At 42.4% G+C, this 27,870-nt stretch overlaps 1 protein-coding gene across 2 annotated transcripts in view; it reads left to right on the forward strand.

Annotated features, from left to right (window-relative positions):
* The window catches only part of UST (uronyl 2-sulfotransferase), a 297,889-nt gene extending 270,247 nt beyond the window's left edge, over nucleotides 1–27,642 (forward strand). Inside the window, exon 9 of one of the 2 annotated variants that reach the window (XR_013830904.1) lies at nucleotides 24,438–24,544. Coding sequence is in view for 1 of the 2 variants with exons in the window: in XM_079939954.1 (XP_079796080.1) it covers nucleotides 24,438–24,721 (284 nt within the window). In the remaining variant the exon portion in view is untranslated. Of the gene's footprint in view, nucleotides 1–24,437 lie in introns of both variants that reach the window. The other variant, XM_079939954.1, reaches the window with a different exon arrangement.
* The last annotated feature ends 228 nt before the right edge of the window (nucleotides 27,643–27,870 follow it).

The following is a 27,870-nucleotide window of genomic DNA, read 5'->3' on the forward strand; positions in this document are numbered from 1 at the left end:
CAAGAACTGATGATTAAGTTGAGTAGCATTGAATTAGAATCTTTTTTGGTAGAAATTGTGTAAAGTTGTTAAGGAGTACATGCTAATTCCTGTTAGCATGTTCTACAATCATTGATCTTCAACCCCATCGCCACCTTGAGCTCATAGCTAAAGAAGGTCATAGACATACTAGCACTGTCTTTACAACCTCTTGCAATTCTAGATACTGCTGGGGCCAGAGGCGACGCCAATACCTAATGGGAAAGCTAATGAATCCATACAGGGCTTACTTTAAAATCCTGATATTTTAGGTGACTTTTAGTAGATTCATCTTGTAATCTAAGAGGAAGTAAGGCAGTAAAGACAAGAGAAAAGTGAATCAGAACCGCGGAGCCAGCAAAGATTTGAAATACTCAGCCTTTTGCAAAGGTATGGAAACTTTGCCACTTTACAATATTCAGTGGGTCAAACGTGTCCGCGATTTTCTCTTTTCTCCAAAGAGAAATGACAGTGAAAGTGGGACATTTTACAAATGAACCCGGGACTCCTAGTTTGTCTGCATGAGAACTCTCAACCCTCACAGAAACTCACTAGACACATTAGTGAAGAGACTCAGGCCCTTAGAGTCTGAGCTGTGAGAACTGCAAACAGTGCGGCCAGGAGGTTACCTCAGCACAGACTGAGTGAATGAATCATTTGGTAAAAGCCATTAGAGGGAAATGTTACTGGAAAGTCATAAATGAACCAGCCTGTCTATGCCTGGTTTTGCTAGAATGTAGGAACCATTTGAAATTTTTTAAATGTTTCTCTGTGTACGGTTTAAGAAGAGGACTGTGACATAACTCACCAGTTTCTATTATTATATCAAAATGAGGTAAAAATATGGTACGGATTTAATGCTAATTCATTTATTCATTTTTTTGCATTTAAGTTGTTGTTTTTAGAATATCATGAAGCTTCATTTCATGCCCCAATAAAACTAAAATGTAATGGGTTACAGCTTTTCTGTTTGTTGATTTTTCTCCTTCAAACATCTTTGATTTTTTTTTTTGCGGTACGCGGGCCTCTCAGTGTTGTGGCCTCTCCCATTGCGGAGCACAGGCTCCGGACACGGAGGCTCAGCAGCCATGGCTCACGGGCCCAGCCGCTCCGCGGCACGTGGGATCTTCCCAGACAGGGGCACGAACCCATGTCCCCTGCATCGGCAGGCGGACTCTCAACCACTGCGCCACCAGGGAAGCCCCTTTATTTTTTTATTGTTATTTTTTTGATTTTCCATTCTTTGAACAGATTTTTTTTTCAATGTCTTGCATGTCATTCAAATTATTCTTTTCTCCTGTCACCTCCTCCACCTGTCTCTAAAGCAGTTTCTAAAGTGAACCAATCCTGATAGAACCTAATGATACCTATGCACAATTTTTGGAACCATTAGCACCTCCTTCTTGGCTGCTTCTAATGCACCAGTATGGTCTTTCCAGCATTGGTGGATTCTTTTTAGTTTTCCCCTCAGCCCCAATCATGCCGAAGAGGAAATCTGGTGCACAACTACACAATTTCAAGCTCGTGCCACATCCAAACCCTTCCCGGGCAATCTGTCCTCTGTCTCCCTTCGACCAAACCTCACAGGTTTCTGCAGCTTCTCACAGCCATTAGCCAGGAAAGTTCAGCTCAAGACATCACCCCTGACGCCTTCATTTATAGCCACTAACTACCTAACACAGGTCAGTGTTCCTCCCTTTTTCTCTTTCAGTTGTCAGAATGAAAGAACTTAATCTTTCTCATCAGAAGAAGTTTACATTTCTATTCTACCTCAATAAAAATACTTCTCCCCCACCATCTCTTTCTAATGGTAACTTCTGCCCAAAGGCAATTAATCATTTAAATATCTTCTCTTGGAAACCTGTAACTTCTGTTGCCGACCATCTTTCATAGGCGAGTTCTAGTTACAAAGACAAGTTATATCACAACCAAACCTTTCAAAAATATATTGTGAAAAAATTTTATCTTTTTCTTCTCCAATTAATGTAAATTTTACTGTCTAACATTTTTACCGTATTTAAATATTCATAGCAAACATCTATTACTGTTCTTCAAAGTAGTAGCCATGGCACCCAGGCATTTTCCCTTCAGATGGTCTTGGTACCCACTGGTATTAGCCTGTCAATATCAGGCCTTCCTTAAGTAAACAAATGGATCTCCTCCATACAAATGGACAGGAGGCAATTTCATCTCACTGTTCTTAGGATTTTGCTTAAAGCAAAAGCAAAGTGGACGTTTTAGACGTACACACTGTCTTATAGAGCATGCAGTTAAAAATCTGATATCTAGGGCTTCCCTGGTGGCGCAGTGGTTGAGAGTCCGCCTGCCAATGCAGGGGACACGGGTTCATGCCCAGGTCCGGGAAGATCCTACATGCCGCGGAGCGGCTGGGCCCGTGAGCCATGGCCGCTGAGCCTGCGCGTCCAGAGCCTGTGCTCCGCAACGGGAGAGGCCACAACAGTGAGAGGCCCGCGTAACGCAAAAAAAAAAAATCTGATGTCTAACAGGGGGAGAAGGAGAAGGAGATAAAGCTGTTAATTTACATCCTCCTAAGACCTGGTACTACCAGGGTGCTATAAGTTACCCAGATAAAGTAAATTTAATTTTAACTTAACATTGGAAACTCTCTCGGTGGAATTGACAGCATCCTTGGAACTACATTTCACACTTTCCTGACTTGGGAATGGTTATTTTGAGTAGCACCTCTTATTAACCTAACTTCTTAATGCCTGGGCAAGAGGTTAAATATCTCACTTATCTACATATTTGGCTTCCATGAACAGCTACTTCATTCAAAGACTTTGGATACTGATCGCTGTGATAAATATAATACTAAAACAACAACGATGAAAATGAAGTAGGCTATGTTCTGCTGAAGAAAATTTATCTAGAACGAATGATAAAAAAGATCAAACTAGATTCTGAGTACCCAGTTTATAGAATCCAAGAATGAGGAACTATTTACTCATCATATGGTGAAATTTACTAAGAATTTCTTGTGCACTAAATGTTTTCAAGCAACCGTACTCCCATATTAAGTGCTATGCTTAAGTACTTCCTATTCTCACAGACAGTACATACAAGATCTTCAAAAAGCCCTGTGCATTTTACAGTTAGTAAGTTAGGTTATAGTTAGATGGACGTTGTGTAAATTTAACGTCTTAAAATTTAGGAAAATTGCATTACACAAATTTCAGGATCTCTGACAAGAGAAGTAAATGGTGTCCTAGAACTGTCAGAATTCAAGACCTTATCAGCTATCAGAGGAAGAGCACCACTCAATACCTGAAGTTACCAGTTATTTTAGGGAGACAAGCAAAGAGGCACATGATCCCTTACGAACATGGATGTTCATCGCATATTATTTAGTCACAGAAACTGAAAAACAGCTCAGTTATCCCACAATCGCAAACTCGCTTATGACCTATAAGGCATCCATAAAATGAAGCACATAAAAATACACTGCAAAATAGGACTTGAAATAATTAATGCTATAGGCGAATGCTTGTCATCAGTTAAGTTTTAAAAGATTATAAAACTAAATAAACAGTATAGCAGAGGTCTATTTTACAACTCATATACATAAGCAAGAAAAAGACTAGGATATATATTACTACAATAAATGTGGCTTGATTTAAAGTCATTTTATCACTTAGTGTTTTTCCAAATCTATACATTTGCATGTGTAGGTATGTATACGTGAGTGTGTATGTGTATGTTATGTATATATTATGTACATCATAACCAGAAAAAATGATTTTTTTTTTTTTTTTTTTTTTTTTTTTTTGCGGTACGCGGGCCTCTCACTGTTGTGGCCTCTCCCGTTGCGGAGCACAGGCTCCGGACGCGCAGGCTCAGCGGCCATGGCCCACGGGCCCAGCCGCTCCGCGGCACGTGGGATCTTCCCGGACCGGGGGACGAACCCGTGTCCCTTGCATTGGCAGGCGGACTCTCAACCACTGCACCACCAGGGAAGCCCGAAAAAATGAATTTTTAAGTTGTAAAAGACCTTTCCAAAAATTAAAATTCAAAGCTAAACCTTAAACTACCCAAGGACTTTATTTTGACCCTATACATAAGTAGATACGTAGCTTGATGTATATGAAACCCTGGAGAAAAAAATAACAGAGCAACATAAAAACTGAGACAAAGATGTGACTATATGTAGTGTGCCCAGAATGACTGTGGGTGTCAGCAGTTGTCTTTAACACCATCAGGGCTAGACTGAGACAATGCAGTGTGATTCCAGGAGAGGGCCTCTTCCCTGCCAAAGAAGGGATGTGTGCGTGCATGCATGCGTGTGTTGTCAAAGAAGGGATATGTGCGTGCGTGTGTGTGTGTGTGTGTGTGTGTGTGTATGAGACAAATAGCCTAGGCCTGCTAACAATATACAGACTGTGAGAAAGAGGGAAAAAAGGAATCTTGCAGAGAAAGTAAAAGCAGAATTTATGAGATTGTCAGATGCCAAAAAAATTTGGATAGAACTGCCAGGTCAGTGTTTCTCTCGATCTTTTTTGTTCAGATAAATCCGTTTGATGTGGATGCCCTCATCAGTCATTGATAAGGGCCACCATAATGTGATTCCAAATAAAGTAGAAAAAGTAACAAAGTGCATTTCTCAATAAAGATTTCAAATAAAAAGTGTATTTCCAACAAATACATTTTATTAATATTGCCATAGTAAGTCTTCCAATAAGTTTTTTTTTTTTTTCAGAAATAGATATTTTCAAACAGAAATGTTTGGTTCAGTTGTTGCTGTGAAAATAAATCCTTCTGTTATTGCCATTCTCACGATCAAGCCAGTATTTTGATGGCAAAATGCTGTGTTGGGGAAAGCACGCATGTATAATTGGGTGGGCTATACTTTCAAAGAAATATAGTAGCAGCTTTTTTATGATCTGGGTCATGAGGCCAAAGTTGGGGAGAAAGAAAGAGGAGCAAATGGCCCTCCACGCAGTGAACCAGGGCAGCAGGGAAAGCGGGGGAGCTGGGCCAGTTGACCCTGTGGGCACTGGAGTGCCCCTCGCCCCGATTACTCAGAGCACATGAGTATCTGGACAGATGAGCTGGGACATCTTTCCAGCCCTGACATGTTTCATCCTAAGCTTTAGGATCTGAGTGGGGTTGGACAGATCCCACATCACAATCACCTGGGGTGCTAATCGGAAATGCAAGTTCAGGGGCCTGGCCACAGACCCTTGTAGGGCAGTCACTGCGGGGGTCACCCGTCTCACCAGGTGAATTGTTGCATATTAAATTCGTCTAGCCAGGTGTTCGTTGGTCCTACAGAAGGACACCAGAGGTAGCCCTCAACGCCCACCCCTTGGTGGTGGCCCCCCTTCTCATCCGTCCTCTGATGCTCCCCTCTGAGGGAGCCCTTCCTGGCCCGCAGTGAAGCAGGGATTTTCAGATCTCCTGGGAAGTTGTCGGGTGTATTGTACATTTGTTTCTCTCTTTACTGTTTACTTTTTCTCCTCCAGCAGGGAGCCTGTGTTTTCAGCTTTAGCGGTTCCTTTATTTCCTGAAGTCAGTCTGCTTAGTAGTTGCTCAATGCAGAGGTAATGAATGAGCAAACAGAGGCCACAGCAAGATAGTAACTAATTACCACCACTCCCCACCCCCAGCAATCAGGGCAGATTCTGAGGGTAAGTGCTGTGGAGTTGGCTCACCCAGGAAAGAACCCAGAAGCTCCTCCGCTGGGCCGCCCTCACCTCAAGATTCCACGGGGTTAGGACGTTGCCTGAGCAACGTCTCTGGAAATGCATGCCTCCTTGCAGGGCTGGGTGCCTGCTGCCTTCCCAAACGAGGCCAGTGCCCTGGGCTTCATGTGCCCTCGTGACCCACCCCACACAGGCCAATGACTTTTTCTTTCTGGTTCCTTCTGTTTTGCTCCAGCTTCCAAAATTCAAAGCAGAGTAGAAGCGTTATAAAAAGTCTTTATTCTCTTCCATCAAAGGAGCCTAGCAGTTTCAGGCATTAAAAAAAAAAGTAAATCATGTTACTTTCACTTGGCCACAGAGAGTAAAGGTTCTCTTGAAATTCAAAGTGAACTCGATTTATTTTTTAATTATTGATATTTCCAGATCTGAGGATTGCAAAAAAAAAGAAAAAAACCCTCTGTGTACTTTACCAACCCCAAGCTCCGAGTCAGCCATGAAGTGCTTTTTGTTCTTTTCTCCCCTAATTGCCTTACCTCCAAGAAGCTGGTCTTAACATACCATCCATCATCCCAGTGACAAATCAAATGTGGCCCGTTCAGCCCAGCGCGTTGCTGCGAGCCACAGTGACACACATTCGTTTCTGGTTCAGGCAGCTGCAGGGGAGCCGCATGTGTCTGAACTGTGTGGCCTCGCTATATAATTCAGGAAATGAGTTCACTGTATCTGTGACAAGCATCGTGTTCACACGGCTTGGGGAGCAGCCGGCAGGGTGTGGGGCTCTGCAGCAGCAGCCCAGGGATGTGTACCCACCGTGCTTCCCGCGCGCTGGCCAAAGCCCCAGCCCCTCTCCACCTGACCGTGACTTTCATCACACCTGCCACCTGAGAAAGTATGCCTCATCCCTTGGGTGCTGGAAATGTCTGGATGTAATCTAACCTGAGATTCGTAAACCCCAGTTTTTAACACAGACCACTTCTTCCAACAGCAGGGCCTGACTCCCCTGAAGCTGAAGAATTGGTGCCTGTCTTTTGATGATGCTTTTTTTTTTTTCCAGCGGTAAAATTTGGCCCAACTTCTGGTTGTTATTCAATTTGTATTCATCGCTTGCACATAATCTCTGCTGGACCAGGTTCAAGCAAGCTCGGGTTGTTGGGGAAAGGGGGCTTTGGTAGGTGTGGAGTGTGCATTTACTTAGATCAAGGGAAGGAATGCCAAAACCAGCCCAGCAGCAGAATAGATGGCAAGCCTGTGGTGAGGTTTTGTTACTTTGCATATGGTTAACCATCTCGGAGGTCATAAAGCGAGGACTCTGTCCTCCGGTGCAGCAGCTGGGTTTACACAGTATTTCCAGATTGTTTATTTTGGCCCAGAGCCAGGGCTACATCATTTTTCCATTATGCACATTTGACAGATGAAGACGGGTGGGAAGGGGGATTTCACGGGGCAGGTCTGTGATTTCCTTTTTATTTACGTTAGAGGGACTTTTAAGAGTTCTGAAGGTTATGAACCAGTCCAAATATAATGTCAGTGAGGCAGAGGTAGAAGGAGCCACTGCTTTTGCAAAAATGCCCAGATCTTGGGCAGTAAAGCAAAATCCATGTATGACCTCAGCCTGAGGCCATGTTGGGAGCACAGTTTGTCACTGCTCAGTCTTGCATACAGACAGGTTACTGGTAAATGACATTTAGCATCACATTCAAAAGTCAAGCTCTTGGCGTTTGCTTGGCAGTGTCTTGGGAGCAGCACTGAGTTGGGGAACCCAGCCTGCTTGCCTTCCACTGGCCGGCGTTCTGTGCAGACAGGCGGAGGCTTTTCCAAGGTCACTGTAGAACTTCTCCTTTGCGGTCCTTTCCCAGAGACACCAGCCTTCTGAAGATACTCCCAATGGCCTGGCCTGAGGTTCTTTCTGCAGGGAGCATACAAGACTGGCCAAAGAGCCACAGTTTAAATGACACCCACAGCAAAGCTCTTTGCACTTGGGTCAAGCGCATGTGATCTGAATGAATGTTTTCCTTGCAAATGACACATTTTCTTTTGCTGATGGAGAAATAGCAATTAAAAAGCACCCCAAATGATGACAAATTAAGTAATTGAACAACTTAATTACTTAACTACAATTAAGTAATATAGCAAAATTAGGTCACACAGATGCCTTATTGTCCTAACAGTGTTTGGATTTCTTTAGTGAATGGCTGTAAATAATATATGTGGCATAAATTCATTAGCTGCATGGTCATGGTGTATATTATGTTTCTACAAAGGTATTTATGTTTGTAGCAAATGTCCCTTATCGAGGTATTTCTTAAGCTTTGCTAAGTCTTTGTAAGTGATCTGTCACCATAACACGGTGCTCTCCAGTGGAGGGGCCCAGAAAGGCAAATACCGCCCCCTCTCCAGAGCAAGCCTGACCTCCTCTATCAGCCTACCCTAAAGAAATTTCTAGAAATGGAAAGTTTGCTCAGGCAGGACCTTCTGCTAAGGAAAGAATTTTGCAAAAACAACCTATGTACCGTCGACACCAAAAGTTGCCCTCTGGGTTAATCCAGTCTTACAGATGGATTCAACATACAGGTTTCAAATCAACAAACCTTTATTGAGGGTCGTTATGTGCCAGGCGTGGAGCTGGGCACTTGGGAGCCAAAAATGAAAAAGACAGTCCCTTTCAGTCTGAAAGCGTTTTTGCTGGCTTGCAGGTTTTTCACCAGACTCTCCCGGACTTACCAAAGCATTCCCCTTGACTTGGAACACTCAAGCCCTTACTTTCAACCAATCTCCTTAATGCCAGAGTACACATGGGGCAAGGGGATGTGGGTGGTAATAGATCTCCACTCGATTTGGAAATTAACAGCCAGTGATGAAGCAAAAGGTGCTAGACTGGGAATCAGAAAGCTCGATTTCTAGTCTTAGGACAGTCACTTGTACAACCTCGAGCCAGTCCTGTGACTTCTCAGGCCGCCGTGTCTGTGGAACAGGTTGTGAGGATTGCATGAAGTAAGGAGGGGATATTTGAAAACATGTTAATCCGCGGAGCTCTGTGCAGACGAAGGGGATGCTATTCTGATGGGCTGTGGGAGGAATATGTGTGTGGGGGGGTTGCTAATTGAGCTGTTTATACCACTATCTATAAGGCTTTAATAATGCAGAAAGCTGACCCAACTCAGCAGTCTCCCAACTGACCTTATAATATAGTCTTGGCCTTTTTTCTCTCCCCGCATTGGATGACCAACTGCAGATTTTTCTGTTGTTGAGGGTCAACAGTATAAAAAGGGTCCCCATTCAGGGCCACTTCTCAGGAAGAGGCCAGAGTCTGGGAGCCCAGAAGAGTCTGTCCCCACACAGTCCTGATTCTGTGGCTGACTTTGGACATGTCTATAAGGACAAATCATCCTTCTTTTGCTATTCAAATCGGAAGATCAGAAGTTGTTTTTTGTTTGCTTGTTTGTTTGCCCTTCTGATCATTTCACAGCTCAAAACCAGTGCTTACTTTGAGGAAATTTTCAGCAATTATTGTGATTTAATGGGCTTCTTTGACCAATCCCTCAACGTAAATAAGAAAAATGAAAAAAAAAATTAAAAGCCACCTGAAACTACAGCTTCCCTTTGCCAAAATGTATTTATTAATTAAAGGACAGCGGCAGGAAAACATGACATGGCCAGCACTATGGTTCCAAAGAGGCAACTGAACCACAAAGCTAAACACTGGAATTTATAGACTCCAGTGGGAGCTAAAAAATCCCAGATGTGAGGGTACACCCGGCATTCATGGGTCTCTTGAGAATCTTCTCTTAAGCACACTCAGATACTGCCTTTGTCTCCACTTGGCTCTGTCTGCACCTCACGGAGACAGCCAAGCCTTCTTCGGGTCTGACTACACCCTCTTCCGTCTGCTGGTTTCTTTCATTCACTCGATGAGCATGTACAGAGGGTGCTGCGTTTCCCCAGGTGCTGAGCTGTGGAAGTACAAAGACAGAGGGGTACCATCCCTCTCCAGACACTCGCAGCAAAATAGGCTGCATTAGGAGAACAGCTAGATGAAACTGGTGGGCATGTGAAGAAAACAAATCCAGGGGAAATATTTTCAAAGTTTCATGGTGCCTCAGAGGCCTCCTAAAAGTTTTCCATCTTTTGGTTGAAACACACACACACATACAGACACACACACACAAACATACCCTATACACTCAGACTTGCACACACAGCACCTCTACAGAATTCAGTAATCATAGTAGTTATGAAAGACCCAACTCCGTGCGGAGAAGTTAGACAAGTCCATTGGGCTTGGTCCCTCTTCTAGGGATTTCTGACCAAGGAGAGGAAACACTGATAACATCAAACCAACCGGAGGGAAATGCCCCGTCTGCCCCGCCGGTGAGCAGGCCCGTGAGGAGGGGTGCTCCTCTTACACTGTGAGCCCCCTTCAACCATGAGCAACATGAAGGGTTAAGAGCTTGGGCTCAGTCGTCTGACTGTCCCAGACCCAAACTGTGGCATCTCCACTTACGAGCTGTGTGACCTTGACCATGTTACCAAATTCCAGTGTCACATCTGTAAAATGATGATAATACGAGAGCCTGACTCACTGTTAGATAACTTGCAGTCCTTGCACTGAGAAAGTGCTCAGAAATACCTGATAATGATGATGATGACGATGACAAAGTTACCTTCACTGCTAGTAACTCCTGTGCCTGGTGCAGAAAAGTCATTCAATAAATACAGATAAAAAGGAAGGGGGGTGACACTGGACACACAAATGAGGCTGAACTGAAGCCTAAATTCTGACACAAAAGCACTTGCTTCCTAGTTTTATGAAACCCAGAATTTCAAAACCTTTTCATCAGAAGCATAAAACTCAAATTTCTATAGCAGCCAGGCAGGTAACATAAAAGAATGAACTGGCATTTAGAGTCTGAGACAAAAGAGAGCGCGCTGGCCCCTCGGAGGGGACGGCCGTACTCGGCTCCTAAAGAATAGCGCCTCACCTTGAGAGAAGCCAGAAATCCAGACGCCCTGTGAAGCAGACCACATCTCCAACAACTAAGTCAGTTTCTTAAAAAAAGCACCCACAGGTCAAACAACACAGAGCCCGGCAGTCAGATCTCAGGCTGCCTGCTTGCTGCCCCTGCCTTCACGGAAGCTGCTCTGTATCTGTGTCTTCCTTCTGAAATGTTCACCAGGGGCACAAGAGACGTGAGCCCCTTGGAGTCATCTCGGGGGTCCTGCTTTTCAGGGGGTGCACGTGGGCTTAGGCCTCCACTTCTTGATGGGTTTGCTCTACAGTATATGCCCACCTAACGTGGGCTGCTTCATTTCCCAAAGAATACTGAGAATAAGTATGGATTTTTAAAGTATGATTGTTTTCTGGCTGAAATAACAACAGCCTCCAACAATTCCTAACAACTTCCTCTGCTACTGCTATTACGGCAACCTGGAAAGAGGCTGATTCCATAGTTCACATAGCTTTGTTTTGTTTGGAGGGAAAGTCTGGCCTTTTATAAAAATGTGGAACACTTAGCACTGGAATGATTTTTCCATAGCACTGATTATTGTACAGCAAGACACTTAACCATATGTCTTCGAAATGTGATTTTAAAAATTCTCCACTAACCATAAAAGGCACACTGCCCTCTACTCTTTCCATATGAAGGTGATAATTTTCTACAGGCTCACGAAGGCTGCGCTGGTTATGGCCAAGTACTTAGGGGAAACCTCATCACAAATGAGAGACCTGGGCTCCAATTCCAGCTCTGTTGCTTACTCACTAGCTATGTGACCTTGGGTAAGTCATTTAATTTCCAAAAGCTTCTATTCCCCCATCTGCAAAACAGGGGCCGAGACACCTCAAAGGGTAGTTGGGAATATTGAATAAACTAACATTCGTGTGGGCATAACCCAAACCCACAATAGGTATTTGCCATCAGTGTTGGTTGAATCTGAATCTCTGCTTCTCCTGCCACGAAATTGCACTATTTCTGACCATGACATAACCCTCTGGCAATATCATTAACCTTCCTATCAAATTTGGCAGCTCTGTGGAAGACAAAAGGGCAAAGAAGCTATAATTGTTTCATATAAACTTTTGGTTTTGTGTCCACAGTGGTATGAAAACTAGAGGGTGGAGGGTTGGATGACACTAGCCAGAGAGGAAGGAAGGGAGAAGGGAAGAGGCTGGACCAGAGCCCTGGGAGTGCTGACACTTAAGGGACAAGCAGGGAAAGAGCACTGGGCATAGAGCACTGAAGGGAAGCAATCAGGAGTCCAAGACCACCAGGGAAATGCTCTTGTAGATGGTTCCAAGATGGCGTGTGTGGCCATCCGTGTTGTGAGGTCATGCTAAGAAGTCATAGAAGGCCTGAGAAATGTCCACTGAGTTATCAACAAGGAAGCAAGAGCAATTTGACTGGACTGGAGCATTGAGAGGACAGAAACCAGGTTTTGATGAGTCCAATCGTGTGAGTACATTGAAAATCTGGTGACAGCAAATTTAGACAGCTCTTCAAGAAGTCTGGTTGTGATGGAGAGGAGAGAGAGAAGATAGAAGATAGAGGAGGACATGAGACTTAAGGGTTTTCTTTAAGGAGACTTGACTACATTTGATTTGCAGGGGGTAAGGAGCCAGTTGAGGAGAGGTTGACAATGAAGAAGAGAGAAGGTAGATAGAGCAAGAGTGAGGGAGAGAGAAGGCATAGATGGATGGAGCGAGGATTGGATATCAATGCAAAACTGGAGCCTAATTTAAAAAAAATCATCTGTCATAAGTGTCCTCTGAACCAGCTGTCAGTACCCCTCATGTTTAGACAGGGGCTAAGGAGGGTAAGGAGGGTTGAGGTAACCAAAATACACTTGGCAATCTGTTGCTGTCCAAAAAAGGATCTTGCAAAACTTTGTCTTGTAGCCACAAATGAAACATTTCCCTTTACTCTTAGCCTAAAAGTCTGTCCTATCTGTTGAGTTTTCTAGCAAGCACAGGACTCAGTCTGCTAGTGTTTGTTCTTACTGGTACTACCCAATAGCCCAAACACTTTCATCAGGAGAGTGAGGTGATGTGTCATTGAAATTTGGTTGGAAAGGCTAATTGGAATCTTATCAAATATAAATCTTAGTAGAGATCTCCCCTTACCTTATAAAATTTGGATAAAATAAGTCAATGAATGGGGCTGTAAGTGGGATCCCCAGCACTGACTTGATGGAGAACACTATGAAGTTCAGACTCTGGTCATTGCAAGAAGGCTGACTTTTCCCAGACTTTGTAGATCCTGGGTCATTTTCTGACGGGGTTCCTGAACAATGATTCCTACTAGAAACACTTAAAAGTTCAGGCTAAATAAAACACCAGGAAGAGGTTTCCTGGAACTGAGGAACTCTCCAAATACTGATGATTATGTTCATTTTCATCATTGACTCTGGACATTGGCCTTTCTTATTGGACCCAGAGATAACCTAGTCCAGTTTCCTTTTTTAAATCAACTTTTTTCTTCCTCCGGATTATAAACCCACTAGCCATCCCTACTAAAATGCCTGCTTCTTTCCTGCAAGATCTACTACAATCTGGACTCCCCGGTCAACGTGAGGAGTGGTAGGCTTTAGGCCCACCTGCTGACTACCGTTATGTTCCATTGCTTTTGGAGAAACATGAGAGGGACAGTGATAAGGTTGCTGGCCTTTCTGCAGCAAAAGCACAATTGCTTACCATGCAGACCCTCCTGCCTCTGCCTCTTTTCAGCTACATGACCTTGAACCAGTCAGAGTCTTGCTCTGCCTCAGTTTCTTCATCTATAACATGGCTCTTCCATGAGGGGTTCATGTGAGGGTTAAATACGATTCCATGTATAAGTGCCTAGTTTAGTGCTTGGTACACCTTAGTCCTCACTAAATGTAACTGTTACTATAAAAATACACCGCAAGGGATCAGGCTCAGCTGAGACCATCTGCATCTCTTGACAAACCAATTAACTAATGATGTAAATATATCCTGGTTCTTTCCATTGTGCTGGAATGACATACTATCATCTTTGACATACCTGCTCTGCCCACCCACCAACTTGCCCATCCCCAGCCATGGAGAAAAACATGCAGGGAAGAGAGTTTTGTTGTGATGAACCAAGAGTAGCTTTAAATCTATCGACCTAGTTAACCTAATCACAACCAAACAGGGAAACATATAAATCCATCATGCCATCATTTTAAAAAACCTTCACAAAATTTTACTAGCTTGACATTAATAACCCATTAGAGCAAGTCAACTCAATCTATTAAATAGATCAACATTTTATTTGTTATTTTAGTTTTTAAAAAATTTTTATTGGAGTATAGTTGATTTACAATGTTGTGTTACTTTCAGGTATACAGCAAAGTGAATCAGCTATACATATACATATATCCACTCTTTTTTTTTAACACCTTTATTGGAGTGTATTTATTTTACAATGCTGTTAGTTTCTGCTGTAAAACAAGGTGAATCAGCTGTATGTATACATATATCCTCATATCCCCTCGCTCTGGCTTCTCTCTCCCACCCTCCCTATCCCACCCCTCTAGGTGGTCACAAAGCACCGAGCTGATCTCCCTGTGCTATGCAGCTGCTTCCCACTAGCTATCTATTTTACATTTGGTAGTATATATAAGTCCATGCCACTCTCTGACTTCGTCCCAGCTTACCCTTCTCCCTCCCCATGTCCTCAAGTCCATTCTCTACGTCTACGTCTTTATTCCTGTCCTGCCCCTAGGTTCTTCAGAACCATTTCTTTTTTTTTAGATTCCGTATATATGTGTTAGCATACGGCATTTGTTTTTCTCTTCCTGACTTATTTCACTCTGTATGACAGATTCTAGGTCCGTCCACCTCACTACAAATATCCCAATTTTGTTTCTTTTTATGGCTGAGTAATATTCCATTGTATATATGGAATATATTCTTTATCCATTCATCTGTTGATGGACACTTAGGTTGCTTCCATGTCCTGGCTATTGTAAGTAGTGCTGCAATGAACATTGTGATACATGACTCTATTTGAATTATGGTTTTCTCAGGGTATATGCCCAGTAGTGGGATTGCTGGGTCATATGGTAGTTCTATTTTTAGTTTTTTAAGGAACCTCCATACTGTTGTCTGTAGTGGCTGTATCAGTTTACATTCCCACCAACAGTGCAAGAGGGTTCCTTTTTCTCCACGCCCTCTCCAGCATTTATTGTTTGTAGATTTTTTGATGATGGCCATTCTGACTGGTGTGAGGTGATATCTCATTGTAGTTTTGATTTGCCTTTCTCTAATGATTAGTGATGTTGAGCATCCTTTCATGTGTTTGTTGGCAATCTGTATATTTTCTTTGGTGAAATGTCTACTTAGGTCTTCTGCCCATTTTTGGATTGGGTTGTTTGTTTCTTTGATATTGAGCTACATGAGCTGCTTATATATTTTGGACATTAGTCCTTTGTCAGTTGCTTCATTTGCAAATATTTTCTCCCATTCTGAGCGTTGTCTTTTCATCTTGTTTATGTTTTCCTTTGCTGTGCAAAAGGTTTTAAGTTTCAATAGGTCCCATTTGTTTATTTTTGTTTTTATTTCCATTTCTCAAGGAGGTGGATCAAAAAGAATCTTGCTGTGATTTATGTCATAGAGTGTTCCTGCCTATGTTTTCCTCTAAGAGTTTTATAGTGTCTGGCCTTACATTTAGGTCTTTAATCCATTTTGAGTTTATTTTTGTGTATGGTGTTAGGGAGTGTTCTAATTTCATTCTTTTACACGTAGCGGTCCAGTTTTCCCAACACCACTTATTGAAGAGGCTGTCTTTTCTCCAGTGTATATTCTTACCTCCTTTATCAAAGATTAGGTGACCATATGTGCGTGGGTTTATCTCTGGGCTTCTATCCTGTTCCATTGATCTATACTTCTGTTTTTGTGCCAGTACCATACTGTCTTGATTACTGTAGCTTTGTAGTATAGTCTGAAGTCAGGGAGCCTGATTCCTCCAGTTCCGTTTTTCTCTCTCAAGATTGCTTTGGCTATTCGGGGTCTTTTGTGTTTCCATACTGATTGTGAAATTTTTTGTTCTAGTTCTGTGGAAAATGCCATTGCTAGTTTGATAGGGATTGCACTGAATCTGTAGACTGCTTTGAGTAATATAGTCATTTTCACAATGTTACTTCTTCCAATCCGAGAACATGGTATGGTATATCTCTCCATCTGTTTTCTTTCATCAGTATCTTATAGTTTTCTACATACAGGTCTTTTGTCTCCTTAGGTAGGTTTATTCCTAGGTATTTTATTCTTTTTGTTGCAATAGTAAATGGAGTGTTTCCTTAATTTCTCTTTCAGATAATTCATCATTAGTGTATAGGAGTGCGAGAGATTTCTGTGCATTAATTTTATATCCTGCTACTTTACCAAATTCATTGATTAGCTCTAGTAGTTTTCTGGTAGCGTCTTTATGATTCTCTTTGTATAGTATCATGTCATCTGCAAACAGTGACAGTTTTACTTCTTTCCTGATTTGGATTCCTTTTATTTCTTTTTTTTCTCTGCTTGCTGTGGCTAAAACTTCCCAAACTATGTTAAATAATAGTGGTGACAGTGGGCAGGCTTGTCTTCTTCCTGATCTTAGTGGAAACGGTTTCAGTTTTTCACCATTGAGAACGATGTTTGGCTGTGGGTTTGTCATATATGGCCTTTATTATGTTGAGGTAGGTTCCCTCTACGCCTACTTTCTAAAGAGTTTTTATCAAGAATGGGTGTTGATTTTTGTAGAAAGCTTTTTCTGTTTCTATTGAGATTATCATATGGCTTTTCTCCCTCAATTTGTTAATATGGTTTATCACATTGATTGATTTGTGTATATTGAAGAATCCTTGCATTCCTGGGATAAACCCCACTTGATCATGGTGTATGATCCTTTTACAGTGCTGTTGGATTCTGTTTGCTAGTATTTTGTTGAGGATTTTTGCATCTATATTCATCAGTGATACTGGCCTGTAGTTTTCTAATTTGTGACATCTTTGTCTGCTTTTGGTGTCAGGGTGATGGTGGCCTTGTAGAATGAGTTTGGGAGTGTTCCTCCCTCTGCTATATTTTGGAAGAGTTTGAGGATAGGTATTAGCTCTTCTCTGTTTGATAGAATTCGCCTGTGAAGCCATCTGGTCCTGGGCTTTTGTTTGTTGGAAGATTTTTAATCACAGTCTCAATTTCAGTGCTTGTGGTTGATCTGTTTATATTTTCTATTTCTTCCTGGTTCAGTCTCAGAAGGTTGTGCTTTTCTAAGAATTTGTCCATTTCTTCCAGGTTGTCCATTTTATTGGCATATAGTGTCTTATTTTTTCTTTTTTTTCTTTTTTTTTTTTTTTCGGTATGCGGGCCTCTCACTGTTGTGGCCTCTCCCGTTGCGGAGCACAGGCTCCAGACGCGCGGGCCCAGTGGCCATGGTTCATGGGCCCAGCTGCTCCGCGGCATGTGGGATCTTCCCGGACCGGGACACGAACCCGTGTTCCCTACATCGGCAGGCGGACTCTCAACCACTGTGCCACCAGGGAAGCCCTGGCATATAGTTTCTTGTAGCAATCTCTCATGATCCTTTGTATTTCTGCAGTGTCAGTTGTTACATCTTTTTCAATTCTAATTCTATTGATTTGAGTCTTCTCCCTTCTTTTCTTGATGAGTTGTTTGGCTAATTGTTTATCAATTTTATCTTCTCAAAGAACCAGCTTTTAGTTTTATTGATCTTTGCTATTGTTTCCTTCATTTCTTTTTCATTTATTTCTGATCTGATCTTTATGATTTCTTTCCTTCTGCTAACTTTGGGCTTTTTTTGTTCTTCTTTCTCTAATTGCTTTAGGTGTAAGGTTAGGTTGTTTATTTGAGATATTTCTTGTTTCTTGAGGTAGGATTGTATTGCTATAAACTTCCCTCTTAGAACTGCTTTTGCTGCATCCCATAGGTTTTGGGTCATCGCGTTTTCATTGTCATTTGTTTCTAGGTATTTTTTGGTTTCCTCTTTGATTTCTTCAGTAATCTCTTGATTCTTTAGTAGTGCATTGTTTAGCCTCCATGTGTTTGTGTTTTTCACAGATTTTTTTCCTGTAGTTGATATCTAGTCTCATAGCGTTGTGGTCGGAAAAGATACTTGATACGATTTCAATTTTCTTAAATTTACCAAGGCTTGATTTGTGACCCAATATATGATCTATCCTGGAGAACTTTCCCTGAGCACTTGAGAAGAAAGTGTATTCTGTTATTTATGGATGGAAAGTCCTATAAATATTAATTAAGTCCATGTTGTTTAATGTATCATTTAAAGCTTATGTTTCCTTATTTATTTTCCTTTTGGAGGATGTGTCCATTGGTGAAAGTGGGGTGTTTGTTCAAGTTCCCTACTATGATTGTGTTACTGTCAATTTCCCCTTTTATGGCTGTTAGCTTTTGCCTATGTATTGCAGTGCTACTATGTTTGGTGCATAAATATTTACAGTTGTTATATCTTCTTCTTGGATTGATCCCTTGATCGCAATGTAGTGTCCTTCTTTGTCTCTTGTAATAGTCTTTATTTTAAAGTCTGTTTTGTCTGATATGAGAATTGCTACTCCAGCTTTCTTCTGATTTCCATTTGCATGGAGTATCTTTTTCCATTCCCTCACTTTCAGTCTGTATGTGTCCCTAGGTCTGAAGTGGGTCTCTTGTACACAGCATATATATGGGTCTTGTTTTTGTATCCATTCAGCCAGTCTGTGTCTTTTGGTTGGAGCATTTAATCCATTTACATTTAAGGTAATTATCAATATGTATGTTCCTATTACCATTTTCTTAATTGTTTTGGGTTTGTTATTGTAGGCCTTTTCCTTCTCTTGTGTTTCTTGCCTAGAGAAGTTCCTTTAGGATTTGTTGTAAAGCTGGTTTGGTGGAGCTGAATTCTCTTAGCTTTTGCGTGTCTGTAAAGGTTTTAATTTCTCTGTCAAATCTGAATGAGATCCTTGCTGGGTGGAGTAATCTTGGTTGTTGGTTTTTCCCTTTCATCACTTTAAATATGTCCTGCCACTCCCTTCTGGCTTGCAGAGTTTCTGCTGAAAGATCAGCTGTTAACTTTATGGGGATTCCCTTTTATGTTATTTGTTGTTTTTCTCTTGCTGCCTTTAATATTTTTTCTATTTAATTTTTGATAGTTTGATTAATATGTGTCTTGGCGTGTTCCTCCTTGGATTTATCCTGTATGGGAGTCTCTGTGCTTCCTGGACTTGATTAACTATTTCCTTTCCCATATTAGGGAAGTTTTCAAATATAATCTCTTCAAATATTTTCTCAGTCCCTTTCTTTTTCTCTTCTTCTTCTGGGACCCCTATAATTAGAATGTTGGTGTGTTTAATATTGTCCCAGAGGTCTCTGAGACTGTCCTCAATTCTTTGCATTCTTTATTCTTTATTCTGCTGTGTGGTAGTTATTTCCACTATTTTATCTTCCAGGTCACTTATCCGTTCTTCTGCCTCAGTTATTCTGCTATTGATTCCTTCTAGAGAATTTTTAATTTCATTTATTGTGTTGTTCATCATTGTTTGTTTGCTCTTTAGTTCTTTTAGGTCCTTGTTAAACGTTTCTTGTATTTTCTCCATCCTATTTCCAAGATTTTGGATCATCTTTACTATCATTACTCTGAATTCTTTTTCAGGTAGACTGCCTATTTCCTCTTCATTTGTTTAGTCTGGTGGGTTTTTCCCATGCTCCTTGATCTGCTGCAAATTTCTCTCTCTTCTCATTTTGCTTAACTTACTGTGTTTGGGGTCTCCTTTTCACAGGCTGCAGGTTTGTAGTTCCCGTTGTTTGTGGTATCTGCCCCCAGTGGGTAAGGTTGGTTCAGTGGGTTGTGTAGGCTTCCTGGTGGAGGGTACTAGTGCCTGTGTTCTGGTGGATGAGGCTGGATCTTGTCTTTCTGGTTGGCAGGACCACATCTGATGGTGTGTTTTGGGGTGTCTGTGAAACTTATTATGATTTTAGGCAGCCTCTCTGCTAATGGGTGGGGTTGTGTTCCTGTCTTGCTAGTTGTTTGGCATTGGGTGTCCAGCACTGGAGCTTGCTGTTCGTTGAGTGGAGCTGGGTCTTAGTGTTGAGATGGAGATCTCTGGGAGAGCTCTCGCCAATTGATACTACGTTGGGCCGGGAAGTCTCTGGTGATCCAATGTCCTGAACTCGGCTCTCCCACCTCAGAGGCTCAGGCCTGACACCCAGCTGGAGCGCCAAGACACTGTCAGCCACGTGGCTGAGAAGAAAAGGGAGAAGAAAAGAAAGAAAAATAAATAAATATATAAATAAAATAAACTTATTAAAATTTAAAATAAAAAATATTATTAAAATAAAGAAATTTTAAAGTATTAAAAAAAGAGAGAGAGCAACCAATCCAATAAACAAATCCAATGATAACAAGCCCTAAAAACTAAATTAAGATAAACATAAAAATCAGAAACTAGTCAGTCACATACAGCAAACCCCAAGTCTACAGTTGCTCCCAAAGTCCACCGCCTCAATTTTGGGACGATTCTTTGTCTATTCATGTATTCCACAGATGCAGGGTACATCAAGTTGACTGGGGAGATTTAATCCGCTGCTCCTGAGGCTGCTGGGAGAGATTTCCCTTTCTCTTCTTTGTTCGCACAGCTCCCAGGGTTCAGCTTTGGATTTGGACCCGCCTCTGTGTGTAGGTCGCCTGAGGGCCTCTGTTCTTCGCTCAGACAGGACGGGGTTAAAGGAGCCGCTGATTTGGGGGCTCTGGCTCACTCAGGCTGGGGGGAGGGAGGGGCACGGAGTGCGGGGCGGGCCTGCGGCGGCAGAGGCCTGCGTGACGTTGCACCAGCCTGAGGCGCGCCGTGCGCTCTCCTGGGGAAGTTGTCCCTGGATCCCGGGACCCTGGCAGTGGCGGGCTGCACAGGCTCCCGGGAGGGGAGGTGTGGATAGTGACCCGTGCTCGCACACAGGCTTCTTGGTGGCGGCAGCAGCAGCCTTAGCGTCCCATGCCCGTCTCTGGGGTCCGCGCTGATAGCCGCGGCTCGTGCCCACCTCTGGAGCTCGTTTAGGCGGTGCTCTGAATCCACTCTCCTCATGCACCTGAAACAATGGTCTCTTGCCTCTTCGGCAGCTCCAGACTTTTTCCCAGACTCCCTCCCATCTAGCTGTGGCGCACTAGCCCCCTTCAGACTGTGTTACGCAGCCAACCCCAGTCCTCTCCCCTATGCTTACTCTCTTGGGCCTTCCTCCAGAACAGGGTAGGGTGGCCTTCTATTTAAGTTCCAGGCACTGCTAAGCCCCTCCCTTTTCATAAAATGTAAATCTAAGTCCTCCTCTCTTTGCCGTTGCAATGTTTATGACTATATATCAGGCCAGCGCATAAAATAACTAATTCCAATATTTATCAATTACACTGGGGCTAATATTAGAACAAACAAAGTAGATGAAGGATTGTTGAAGGAAGTGCAGTGTTTTGGTTTCTCAAAATCAGGGGTTTCTACAGATCCATAAATGCCTAAGAGCTTCATATATGGGTTTCCATGTACCCTTCCTGTCTTCCTGAACATGGGCTTCAGTCAGGTTTTCAGGAGAGTTAGAAACCGCTGCTCTAGATTTTCTGTAATGTGTTCCCCAATCAAGCCAGAGTTGAGAACCTGACACGTGCCACTTTCCTCTGGCCCCCGTGAAACCCATGGCTGAACTTGCTCTAAGGATGTTATCAGAATATTGCTAATTCCATACAATGTTTTCTTATGAAAATTCCTAGAATATATTTCTCTATGGCATTACAACTAGGAATAGATGTGAATGGACTGTTTTCCACGAAGAGTAATATACACTGTTTGTTAGCTTCTTGAAAGTTTAGGGCCAAACTCTTGACCCACCTCCTACATAAGCAGTTAGGACTTCACAACATATATTTTGTGTTCCTCGATATTGGGGTCTGAGAGATGGATGACTAAATAACACCCCTTTCCTCCTGCCTGGGTTCTAAACTATGTGAGAAATCAATACTGGAGACAGAGATGGAGGTCCACATGTCAGCTTTATTACCAAGTAAAGCTGGGTGGGAGAACTCAGCTGCGGTGTGAGGAGAACTGGACCGGTAACATTCCATCCTGACTTCCACAGACTTGCCCATCGAGTCACAGATTGTGGCTGAAAGCCCTCGCCCTCCTCTACAGGAGGATGTGAAGTCTCTGCAGACAGGCACACTCTCCCCAGAGGAGAGAGCATCTCAATCCTTTATCCCAAAGGCACAATCAGAAAAACCATCTGGCCCTGGAACCTGGCTTACCTCCCCGAATGAGGGGCTGGGGCAAGAGGCAGGAGCATGGCTCTGTGGAGACCCTCCCATATGGGGAGGGGAAGCCGTTACCCCCAACACTGACCTTTCTCCTTTTTTCTTTCCTACCTTCATTCTCCCTTTGCCCAATTTCCTTAACTGTTTAGCTAATTGCATCATATGTATTTTTGTAAAATTCTTTACATTCTTTTTGGAATAGCTTGGGTCGAATAATTTAACTAAAGAATTTCCTTTAAAATCATAGGAATCCTAGTATTTTTCTGGCATGAGATAGCAAGACCCCACACATTTAGAGTGCTTCCAGAGGAAGGCACCAGAGGAGCCTCTGTGTGCCTTGTCTATCTTTAATACCAGCTTTTTAAGCTCTCTGTCTTTTAAAAACCCAAAGAGATCTATACGTCAAGCCTATTAACATGTATCGCCTCAGAGTAGCTATAGTTAATATCTTTACTGAAGACAGATATTACAAAATGTTCTATCACAAGCCCACTTTGTACAGGTAACAAAAAAATAAAAAATAGATAAGCTGGTCTTCATTAAAATGAAAGATTTTTGTGTATCAGAGAAAACTATCAACACATAAAAAGACAACCTACAGAATGGGAGAAAATATTTGCAAATCATATTCCTGATATATATGTAGAATATCCAGAATATATTTAAAAAATACCAACTTAACCACAAAAAAATTAAACAATCCAATTCAAAACAGGCAAAGGACTTGAATAGACATTCATCAAAAAAGGGTATATACAAATGACCAACAAACACATGAAAAAGATGCTGAAATGAAAATCAAGACCACAATGAGATACCAGTTCACACTTACTGGGATAGCTACAATTTTTTGAAAATGGAAAATAACAATTGTAGAAGAGGATTTGGAGAAATTGGGACCTTCAGGCATTGCTGCTAGGAATATTTAGTGGTTCAGCCACTGAGGAAAATAGTTTGGTGGTTCCTCAAAAAGTTAAACATAGAACTACCGTATGAACCAGCAACTCCACTTCTAGGTAGAATCCCAGAAAAAATTGAAAACAGGGACTCAAATGAAGACTTTTACAGAAATGTTCATAGCAGCACTCTTCACGATAGCCAAAAGGTAGAGAAACCCAAATGTCCATCAATGGATATATGGATAAACAAAATTATGGTACTTTCATGTAATGGAATATTATTCAGCCATAAAAGCTAATGAAGTACTGATACATGTTACAAAATAGATGAACCTTGAAAACATTATGTAAGTGGAAAAAAGCCAGACACAAAAGGGCAAGTATTGTGTGATGCCACTTATATGAGGTACCTAGAATAGACAGATTTATAGACAGAAAGTAGATTAGAGGTTACCTGGGGAAGCGTGGGAAGAGGAGAGGTATGAGGGAGCTATTGGTTAATGGCTACAGGGGTCCTGTTTGGAGTGATGAAAGAATTTTGAAAATAGTGGTGACAGTTGCACAGCATTATGAATGTAATTAATTCCACCAAAACGTACACTTCAAAATGTTTAAAATTTTGTCATATAAATATATATATAAAACATATAAATAGCATTTTATGTTATTAAGTTTTAATATTAAACAAATTTCAGTTATATATTTTACCACAATAAAAAAATAACCATTCAAAATTGACAACAGTTAAAATTGTATTTAGGGAATCTAACATTCCTTCCTTTACTTTTCTCAGCAGACACTTTGCTGAAATAGTGAAATGCAATGTCGTTTGTATCAAATTAAACTTTAACTAATAGATGTCGATATTTTAAAATAAAAAAACCAAGATGATTAGCAAGTGGCGAGACAGCTTTTTTCTGTGCTTCCTTCTGAAAGTAACAGGAAATAAAAATGAAAAGCAGGTAGATTTTGCTGCCCAAAAGAATGTATAGGGGCTTCCCTGGTGGCGCGGTGGTTGAGAATCTGCCTGCTAATGCAGGGGACACGGGTTCGAGCCCTGGTCTGGGAAGACCCCACATGCCGCGGAGCAACTAGGCCCGTGAGCCACAACTACTGAGCCTGCGCTTCTGGAGCCTGTGCTCTGCAACAAGAGAGGCCGCGATAGTGAGAGGGCCGCGCACCGCGACGAAGAGTGGCCCCCACTTGCCGCAACTAGAGAAAGCCCTCGCACAGAAACGAAGACCCAACACAGCCAAAAATAAATGAATAAACAAATGTGGGGTTTAAAAAAAAAAGTATAACTTATAGTTACCATTGAATTGTGGTCAAATCTCATTATTCACATCCCACGAAAGGGATGTTAGCTAGTTTTAGTCAACTGGTGTTGATATTAACACGTGGAATACGGTGAAATCTTTCCCAATGTTGTTGGGAAGCCGTTTACCCCTTCTATTCCTTGAATGTTTAGTTTCTTTCCTTAGGTGCTGCCAGTATTATGCAGGTAACACAGGACCGCACCATCATCCCCTTTAAGCTGCAGCATTGCAGACAATGGCTCACGTGCAACCCTGCTTCTTTTGCAGAGCATAGGAAACTTGGAAACATGACTGTGACCGTGAAGAAGACCGTCCCCTCTCCTGAGGCTGTGCAGATTCTCTACCAGCGAATGCGATACGAGTACGAGTTCTACCACTACGTCAAGGAGCAGTTCCACCTGCTGAAGCGCAAGTTCGGACTGAAGTCCCGGGTCAGCCACCCCGTGCTGAGACCCCACTTCTTCCTTCCGACCCCACTGGAAACAGAGGAGCCGATTGATGACGAGGAACAGGACGATGAGAAGTGGCTCGAAGATATTTATAAGAGGTGATGCCAGCTCTGTGTTGCCTCCAATGGCTTAATCTCCCTTTCCAGAAAGTTTTTTGTTGGGGAAGAAAAATCCTTAAGGGACGAAATTAATGCTCGGCAGCATTAAAAAGAACAAAACGTTCCCACAGGTTGGGGTCATTGGGAGATGCCCGGTTTTGCGGGTTTTGTTTGATTTTATTCTGTGTTCTTCTGGCTCCTTGGGTCCTTCTGAGGTACACTACATGGCTCCATCACAAGGCATCTCGTCATAAAATAGCTTTTCTTCCCCCAGCATAAACAAGAGAACGCGGAGAAATAGCGCCTATAGCCCAGTAACTTATCATTTGTAAGATGACCTATAAAAATATTACCTCAGTGGTAGGAAACATCCAGACGTGTATACTTCAGTAGAAACACAAAACCAGTTCAGAGACCAGGGAATCTACTCTAGAAGGATCTAAGAGGAGATGGTCAGACAGATAAGGACATCAGAAGGAAGGATGTCCCTGGGTAAGTGGTTTCTGCCCACATGGGTAGAATTCTGCCTCTGGTCCATCTCAGGGGACACTTTCACCAAGAGCAGCACGCTTATTATCTCTGAAAGAGCAAGTAGGCTTGTGCCACACCCTTCCCCAGTCCAGAGCCTTGAGTACCTCTCAAGGTCAAAGCGCACAGCAAACTCCATTGAGACATTTCATTTCCGAGCACCATTCTGACAGATTTCAAAGTAGCATAGCCAGGAAAAGAGTTTGTTGGCTGTGTAGAGAAGAGCACAGGCAAGACAGATCAACTCTGGAGGACATGTGGCCTAGGAAAATGGCATGGCTGTGTCCTTTGCACCCTATATGAAGCATGTCTCTTACCAGCATTGCTTTAACTAACTGGAAACCCAGGAACCAATTTCGCTCTGACATTTGACTCCTGTGGCGTAAGTTCCAAGTCTGACCACAGATGATGCACGATCTATCAGGCACACCCCTGGCCAGCTGTGTCCCAAAGTAGCTGGTATCTTTTACCTTCTAATCCCTTAAGAGGTACTTGTTTTTGGTGTTTTGGGGGGTCAGAAAGGGATACCGAGTTCTGTGCAGGCAGCAGTCGAAATACAGTTCCACTTATTAGGGAAGCAGCTCCCTGCTGAGAACCCTTACTAGGACATCGGGAAGAGAAGCAGGAGCTTCTGGGTAAGCGACTGCTTGGCTAGAATTATGAGTAGTTGTCTGCCCCCAAAGTGATCTGAGTAGAAGTTGGGCAGTTCCATTCCTCCACAATATCTCTTCCCCATCCCATTCCCATCACCTGCCCATCTCCGTGATGCCTTGGTTCAGTCATTAGAAATCTATTTCTTTGGATTTGAGATGTTTTCATCTTTGACCAGCCCCGCCCCGAAAATACATATACTCTTGGGTGGATAATATATAGCCAGCTGAGAAGCAGGGGTGCAGGTGCTGGTGACAGGCAAGGTACTTGGGACAGATTTTGTCTCCTTCATGTTTTTTCCCCTAGAGCCAGCCCTTCAAGAGCACTAGCAAAGTGTGAGTTGGGAATACTTAACAGTAACTAAGACTCTGACTTTACACAAGCTACACATTTTCTGCTTTTCAGAAACCAACAAGTCTCTCTAGAATTTTTTCTTCGTTCACTAAAATTGGACGGTAGCCAAGCTATAAAGCAAGTCATTTGGAACCTGTCAAGTGTGCACTAAAGCTACTTTATTATGAGATGTATTGAGAAGGCTTCACCCCGCAGGAGTCCAGTGAAGGCTGGGACCACAGAGGCACAGAGTCCAGCATTTGGCCACTTGTGGGCCTCCTTTCTGCCTCAGAGAACTGGGGCAGGGAAGTGATGAAGGGAAATGTTCTTAGAAGAGGAAATATCCTTTGTCCTGTTTAGAGAGACCAGGGCCCTACCATTAGGCTTACTTTAAAAATCAACCCGGAGAAGAGCTATCATACTAACAACAGAGCAAGAGCTGCTGCCTGGTACCTTGTGAGTCCATTCCTTTGAAATCGCATATAAAGAATGATCGTTAGTTTACACACTGTGCAATCTCATTATCTGAAAATAAGGTCTGCTAAGTGTTCTCTGCTGTTGTCAGCACATCAGGACAATTCGTCATTTTAAAAAATGCATCCTCTCAGTGCAAGTTCACATGGGCACTTCTGCCTGTGTGTTCAAAGGCATTTATTGTCAGCAGTGATCATTATAGCGTCACAGCGAACGAGGCTGGCTGATTTACTTACAGGGCCTTAATGTAATTTTGCCCCAACAAACAGCCTCTAGGCCCTAAAAGTCGAGGCACTTCATCAGTTTGTCTGGCACACACGACAACATTTCTTTGGCCCTGAGCCCAACACAGTTTGTACTTCATGAAATATATTGTACATTTTACATAGTTTAATTTAAAAAATACATTTTAAGCTGGTAGATCTTTGACTGCCTTATTTATTATAAGCTTTCAGCACATTCCAAGGTTTTAGTTACTCAGGAAGGAGTTAATTAAAATGATTTTATTTTGGTCTGATGGATGTTTTTTAAAAGGAAAATTATTATTATGAACCTTCAGCCTACTTTCCTTGAGTGCCGTAAAAGTGCTTGTAAATTGTTTTGTTTTTTTTTTTTAAGAAGAAAACATGGTGTTTGACATTGATGGAAATTCAAAAATATATATGGAACTGAAACATTAGCTTAGCTAAAATAAAAGCAATCTGTGTTTGAGATGAAGTGTTCCTTAACTTATTCGTTACCTGTATAAATAAATGAATATAAATAAGTTGAAATTTTTTCCGTTCTGTCGATAGCTGGAAATAAAGGTGCCTGCAGATCCTCACTGCCCCCTCAGCCTTCTTAGTAGGCCAAGCTTCTTCCTTAAGATGTGATTTTGGGAAAGATGTATTTTTAACAATCTAGAAACTCTTATAATTAGATGACACTAAACACCTGCTGGCTTCGTCGCTCTGTGCACTGGTTGGTGGGGTGTCAGGGTGCTTCGTCGGAATCCCCAGCCATGATAGTGGGGTATCTACGCTGCCCACCTGCAGTCACGTGGGAAAATAAGGCTATGCCATCCCACGTCGCTCGGCGAGTACTCTGATCTCCTTCTCAGACATGCAGAGCCTCCAAAGGTGGGTGATTCTAACCTCCCAAGTGAGCAGGCCCTAATCCAGAAATGCT

The sequence above is a fragment of the Stenella coeruleoalba genome, assembly GCF_951394435.1.
Source record: "Stenella coeruleoalba genome assembly, chromosome: 12".
In the NCBI taxonomy this organism is placed as follows: Eukaryota; Metazoa; Chordata; class Mammalia; order Artiodactyla; family Delphinidae; genus Stenella; species Stenella coeruleoalba.